Source organism: Eubalaena glacialis, chromosome 3, assembly GCF_028564815.1.
Source record: "Eubalaena glacialis isolate mEubGla1 chromosome 3, mEubGla1.1.hap2.+ XY, whole genome shotgun sequence".
Taxonomy (NCBI): domain Eukaryota; kingdom Metazoa; phylum Chordata; class Mammalia; order Artiodactyla; family Balaenidae; genus Eubalaena; species Eubalaena glacialis.
This window is the reverse complement of record NC_083718.1, coordinates 97,764,086-97,771,074: the sequence shown is the minus strand read 5'-3', so window position 1 is coordinate 97,771,074 and position 6,989 is coordinate 97,764,086. Positions and strand designations below refer to the sequence as shown.

At 54.0% G+C, this 6,989-nt stretch overlaps 1 protein-coding gene across 1 annotated transcript; it reads left to right on the top strand.

Moving 5' to 3' along the window:
• The first annotated feature begins 238 nt into the window (after window positions 1-238).
• PROK1 (prokineticin 1) lies at window positions 239-4,661 on the top strand. The gene is made up of 3 exons (XM_061186198.1): window positions 239-310; window positions 2,881-3,006; window positions 4,542-4,661. The coding sequence occupies exons 1-3, from the start codon at window positions 239-241 to the stop codon at window positions 4,659-4,661; spliced, it is 318 nt and encodes a 105-aa protein (XP_061042181.1).
• The last annotated feature ends 2,328 nt before the right edge of the window (window positions 4,662-6,989 follow it).

The following is a 6,989-nucleotide window of genomic DNA, read 5'->3' as shown; positions in this document are numbered from 1 at the left end:
CCGCCGATGGTTCATTTATTGGTTTTGATGGTGATTTGATGTCATTAGGGATTCAGGTCTCATCTCCATCTCTGAGATCATCTGAATAACAGTGTGATGAGGAAGAGAATAGAGGAGACAGGCATCCACGGGCAGCCTGGATCGGACGGTATAAATCTCTGGGGAGAGCCTGGCCTTCCCAGCTGGCGGGCTTGAGGCTGAGCGGAGCCGGCAGTGTTTGCCGTCACCCCAAGTGACCATGAGAGGTACCACGCGAGTCTCAGTCATGCTCCTCCTGGTGACTGTGTCCGACTGTGCCGTGATCACAGGGGTAAGTCGTCCAATATTCTCTACTCCCTGGGTTTTGGGAGGACGTCAGGGTCTGCATGGGTTGGGAGCCAGGAACCGAACAGGAGGCAAACCAAGGGCGTGGGGAACCAGCCACCAGACAGCACTTCCGAGAGGCATTTCACAGAATTTTCACGTTAGTTAGATCTCACTCTGCTAAAGCGGATCTGCTTTTGAGAAACTGTGTGTAAATCAAATTCTGCTCTCAATGCATTAGGAGAGCATTGCAAATTCTGAAGTTTGGAACTTTGGTCAAAAGAAGATTCCTATTGTGTAATAATGAACTCTTTTATAAAGTGGATTAGCACCCCCTAATCTATCTTTTGTGTACACTTTGGTTTTCATATATGGTCTAGACCACATGTCAAGTGTAATTTACGTAGCAAGTTGACTTAAAGGCGGTGACCTTATTTAGCTTCTATTGGGTACGTTTAATCTCTGCTTTCTCTACTCTTAAAGAAAGCCTGTCTTGAAACTCTTTCTTTCCCTTATGGTTTATGTGTTTTCACTCGGTGCCCAGTTCTGATAGGAATAAGGGCGACGCCAACATCTGGCTGAGTGACCCAGAAGCAAGTGTCGGATAACAAGTAGAAATCCGGTCCCACTGTGAGCACACCCGGGTGGGCACATCGTACTATTCGAGACACCCCAACTGTGGTTCTCTCTCAGAAGTTTGGCTTCACCTGGACCTACCCTCACATGGGCACACATTGTGTGACGGTGGTGGGACAATTCTTATCAAAACAGAAAGTAATGGCTTACCTGAGAGTTTTCCAGATAAAAACCACTAGAAAAAAAAAAAAAGAGGGACAGTCACTTTTGTTTCAACTTCCTCTAACTTTTTACACAGAGAGTGGAAATGTAGAGAAAGGCCAAACCATTCCTGGAATTGGATAAATTTTAATGTTCACAGAAAGGAAAATTTCTTTCTTCTCCCTTTTAGAGGAAGAAGACTGAGTTTCAAAGAAGAACAAGCATCAAAGGCAAACCAATGCTTTGGAGACCCAGAGCATAAATACAACTGTCAGGGCAGAATTATACCTAATGAATGTAAACCACCAAAGGCTGTCTTCCTATGGTGTAGCTTGAAGATCAGGAGGGTAAGAGCAGAGGATAGAAGCCATGGTTACCCCGCCGAGAGGGACGGGAGCAGCGGGTTGACCCTGAGTCTGTCCCGGGGTTGGGGAGCAGAGGGGGTGGGAGGCAGGTCTGGGAGATGGGGAAATATCTTCCTAGTAAAGGCTCCAGTTTGACCCTTTGGAAAGCACAGAAGGAGAGGAAGCTGGGGTAAGAGGACACACATGACAGATCCGACCACAGGTAGTTAGAACTGTTCCCTCTGTGCTCCGGCCTTGCTGCTGCCCTGAGTCTGACTCTCAGGAAGAGGCTGGGTTCTACCATCCCCACACTCCCCTGCTCCCAGGACTGTGACCATCCCAAATTCAGGCCTGGGGGGTCCCTCTTCCCAGAGGGCGACAGCGATGCCCCACCCCTCTGGTGGAAGAGTCAGGTGGGGTCTACTTGGCCCTAACCCTGAGCTTTCAGGGACCGGCTGGTGTGTGAGAAGTGCCCTCACTAGGCTGGAGACCGGAGTGGCGAGGTGACTGCCACCTACACCTCCTCTGCGTGACGAGCAGCCCTGGCATCTCCCACTTTCCTCCTGGGGCCGAGCACATTGCGGGTCTTACGGTTCCTGCCTTGCCCCCCAGGCAGCCAGAGGGCCCTCCATGGCCTTGTGTTGGAGAAGAAGAGCCAACCCAAACCCCGCTCCCAATTTCGGCTCAGAAAAGCCACAAAGCTTCTCTGGAAGTGGAAAGCCTGGGTGCTTCTCCAGTGTGGCCTCCTGTGAGTCTGGAGCGGTTCAGTTCTGTCTTCCTCAATCCAGGCTTTTGTTTAAAGCGGGCTTGTGTGGCTTTACAGAGGCACCTTCCAGAAGGTCACTTAGCGCCTGCTCTGGGAGCCAACCCAGAGCGGTCCATCCCTCTCTGGGGGCCAGGCAGGCCAGCAGAGAAGCCCCGGGGGAAACACCTGTCAAGGGGTGCTGGACCCTCAGATGAGGCTGGGCTTCTAGTGAGGACCGAGGGGGACACCATGGGGAGGGGAGGCACCAACCCTGACTGCTGCCGGGTGAGGGTTGGAGGGTCCCCATCCACAGAAACTCAGCACTGACCACCCTGGGGTGCAGGCCATTGGGGCCCTCCCCCGTCTAAGGATTTGAATTAATTCAATCCCACCAGCATCCACTGAGCATCTCCTGGTGCTAGAAAAGCTCCATCTCCTAAGCTCTAGACCCGTCAGAAGAGGACAGCCTCCCTACCGAGTGACCTCGAAGGAGCTTGGGGCTCCTCAGATCCAGGTCTGCTGCCCAGCTGAGCCCTGAGCATCCTGCCGAGAGAGCCGTGGGGGCAGCATTGCCCTAGGTGTCCCGGGAGGCCGCGGCCTGAGTGCTGTTCCCAGCACCTCTCTCAAGGGCTTTTGGATGTGCGTTCCCTTCTGGTTTCCCTGGGATGGGCCTAATGGGCACTAACGACCCCTTTGTCTTCCACCCCTCAGGCCTGCGAGCGGGACGTCCAGTGCGGGGCGGGCACCTGCTGCGCAGTCAGCCTGTGGCTGCGTGGGCTGCGGGTGTGCACCCCGCTGGGGTGGGAAGGAGAGGAGTGCCACCCCGGCAGCCACAAGGTACTGCTCACACTTGCTCAGGGCACGAGGCCACGAGCCAGAGCCGGCGCTGGACCGCAGTGTTCTGACTCCAGTCTAGGAATATCTCACTGCCTCCTTGCTTTGGGGGTGGCCTGGGGTGCAGTGGGGTCCCAATCACACAGCCTGTTAGACCTGGGGGCTGGGACCCCAGCTCCTCATTTGCTGAAGGGTCCTGGGCGTCAGTCACCTCGTGCATACAACGAGGGGAGTAGACTGACTCGTCTGAAGTTTGTTGCTGATCTGATGAATTCCAGCTCTGAGAGGCTCCTGAATGCCCTTTGCTGCACAGCATCCTTCCCTCAAGAACACGATGCGGGAAGACTGTAAAATGGGCTCCCAGCCAGGGCCTGGGGGTGGGGGAGGGGCAGGGTGAAGCTGGCCAGGCCCCCGGTGCACACACTTTAAGGAGGTTCACCCTTCTGTGCCCCAGGTTCCCAGCACCTGTCCTGCTCCCTCAGGAGCTCCCAGCCCAGAGGGCGCAGAAAGGCCTCAAGGCCTTTGCTTCTGAACGTCAGGTGGATGCAGCAGCAACTGTGGGCTTGCACCCCCTTCCCGGGGCTTCCTGTGCTCCAGACGCCCTTCAAGCCCCTCTGGGGAGCACACCTGCACCCAGGAGCATCCTCCGGCTGTGGTCCTCCCTGGCAGGGTCTGCCTGGGAGTGAGGAGGTGGAGGGAGACAGACGGGACAGAGCACAGTCTTCGTGGCCTTGGGGTGTGTGAGGGGGTTCAGCCGCAGATCTATATTCCCAAAGCAGGCAGCAGAGGTAACACAAGCTAATGCTGAGTGCTTACTATGTGTCACCCTTCATATTAAGTGCTCTTTGCAAGTTTAAACCTCTTTAGGTTTATAGTGTAAACCCCTTTACAACCATATGTGGTAGCCTCTATTATTAATCTATTTTACAGACAATAAATTGAGGCACAGAGAAGCTAAATAACTTGCCAGTTGCCACACAGCTGGGAAGTGGCAGACCTAGGATTGGAGCCCAGGCTGCCTGACTACCTATGCTCTGAACCTCTCCTATTCAACCCCTTTGAGGAAACCTCAGTGGTTTCGCCCTCCTCTGGGTGTGAATCACCCGGCAGGGACCATGTCCTGTGTAGCTGCATCCCCAGCACCCAACACGGGGTGGAGAGTATAATGGATGAGCTATAAGTGATATTCAATTACGGATGTGGGCGTGAGTTTGTGAGTGATCACGTGTGCTGGGTCAGCGAGGGGCCCCGGGTGGGCAGTGTGAGGGCTTGTGGGGTTTTAGGGCTGCGGCTGATCACAAGTGTGTCACAGCCAGATGGCCTGCGTTCAAATCCTGGCTCCTCCACAAGTCGGCTGTGTGATTTTGGCACGTTGCTTAGCCACTCTGTACCTCAGCTTCCTCCTCTATAAAACTGTTTTTGTTGTGCTGGGGTGGTGGCAGTGAGACATTGGCCAGGGCTGGGCCGGCCAGAGGCTCCTGCCCCGGGGGCCCATCTCCCTTTGGTGCAGGTGCCACCCCCTTCCCTTCTCTCCCCAGGTCCCTTTCTTCAGAAAACGCCAGCACCACACCTGCCCCTGCCTGCCCAGCCTGCTGTGCTCCAGAGGCCTGGGTGGCAGGTACCGCTGCTCCACCGACTTGAAGAACATCAACTTTTAGGAGCTTGTCTGGTCTCCGGACACCCACCGGGCCTCTTCCTGAGCACCGACTGGGGTGGTCTCTCTTGGACTTTTATTTCTGCCCTGTGGCCCGATCCTGCAACCCACTGCTGTCCCATCCCCACTCCCCGCACCGCCTACCTACCCCGCTCCTCCCTAGCGCACACAGGTGCACCCACGAGACACACGCCACAGGGTGACCTGCAGGGTCCAGGCTGGTGGCTGTGGTCCTGGGAGTAGCCTGTGTGCGCTGCTCAGGCTGCCTGAGGGGCTGCAAGTAGCAGGAACATATTCCTTCCTCCTGTCTCCGTCTGCCCGCCCTGCCTCTCCCCGTCCTGCACGTGCTCTTCTGCCTGAGTCGGTGAGCTCGAGGAAGGTGTGGGGAGCCAGGAGGTCAGTTGGCCTCCAGACGGCTTCTATGGGGCCAGCCTGTGGCCTGCCCCCCGGGCCAGAACTGCAGGCCTCCAAGGCCCCTTGTAGCGCAAGTTACCGGTTACCCAGCGAAGCCCCCAGTCCCACCGCCTCCCCATGAAACGCAGACGGTGGCGGTTCAGTCTAAACCAGCTGTTGACATTTTAGGTGGCAATGAGGGAGTTACCTTCTACAGCTCCTTCCAAGGGTCAAGAGCAGGTCTGTGACCTTGAGGAGGCCTCTGGCATCTGGCCAGCTTGGGGAGGGGTCAGGAGCGGGGGTGGGGCAGGCAGATCACTGATTTCGGACACAGGAGGCAACTACCATCCAGGACCACAGCCAGGCTGCATGTGCCCTGCATCTAGATAAGTCATCTTCTCTAGAGAATGAGGTCTGCCTGAAGTTCAAAGTAGTTTGTCTGGGCGTTATATCACTGGCCTCCATCTCGTCTAAAACACCAGCCTCACTCAGCACCTCACATCTGGACCCTGCCCGAGGCTTGCCCAGGTCAGCATGCTGATGCTGGAAGCTGTGCACACTGAACACTAGTTGCAGAATAAAAGCATGAAAAAGGGGCGAGTGGTCATGGTGTTCCTGCTGCACTGGTGTGGGGACATGGGGAGGACTGGGCTGTGTCCAGGTAGGAGAGGGATGCGACTGGAGTTTCTCCACCCAGCTGGGGCAATTTTTTGGAGAAAGTGGATTCAGGGTCTCTTTTTTTTTTTTTTTTAATTAATTAATTAATTAATTTATTTTTGGCTGTGTTGGGTCTTCGTTTCTGTGCGAGGGCTTTCTCTAGTTGTGGCAAGCGGGGGCCACTCTTCATCGCGGTGCACGGGCCTTTCACTGTCATGGCCTCTCTTGTTGCGGGGCACAGGCTCCAGACGCACAGGCTCAGTAGTTGTGGCTCACGGGCCTACTTGCTCCACGGCATGTGGGATCTTCCCAGACCAGGGCTCGAACCCGTGTCCCCTGCACCGGCAGGCAGATTCTCAACCACTGCGCCACCAGGGAAGCCCTCAGGGTCTCTTTTAATGAAGGGCTCGAGGCAGCTCAGTGGGCTCTGGGCGGAGAGGGTGTGGTTCAGATGGATTGGATGCAGGAGGGGGTCGTGAGCTGGCATCTGGGTGGGAAGACCATTAGTGAGCTCAGGATGGTGGCAGCTCCCTTTTCTGCAATTTAGTCCCTTTTGTTTAGTGTCAAATACTTGATGCCATTCAGTTCACCGTGTGTGGGTGAGAAAGTCCATATCAAGGATGGGCTGGTGAGGCCCTGAGCCTGTGTCTGAACCAGGGGCTGGGAATATCCCCTAAGTGCCAGGCTACTATCCCCATGGCCCCTTCTCACCTCAATCCCTAGTCTAGGAAAATGCAAAACATAAGATGAAAACACGAATAAAATATCTAGGAATAAACCTACCTAGGAGACAAAAGACCTGTATGCAGAAAATTATAAGACACTGATGAAAGAAATTAAAGATGATACAAATAGATGGAGAGATATACCATGTTCTTGGATTGGAAGAATCAACATTGTGAAAATGACTCTACTACCCAAAGCAATCTACAGATTCAATGCAATCCCTATCAAACTACCACTGGCATTTTTCACAGAACTAGAACAAAAAATTTCACAATTTGTATGGAAACACAAAAGACCCCGAATAGCCAAAGCAATCTTGAGAACGAAAAATAGAGCTGGAGGAATCAGGCTCCCTGACTTCAGACTATACTACAAAGCTACAGTAATCAAGACAGTATCATACTGGCACAAAAACAGAAATATAGATCAATGGAACAGGATAGAAATCCCAGAGATAAACCCACGCACATATGGTCACCTTATCTTTGATAAAGGAGGCAAGAATATACAGTGGAGAAAAGACAGCCTCTTCAATAACTGGTGCTGGGAAAACTGG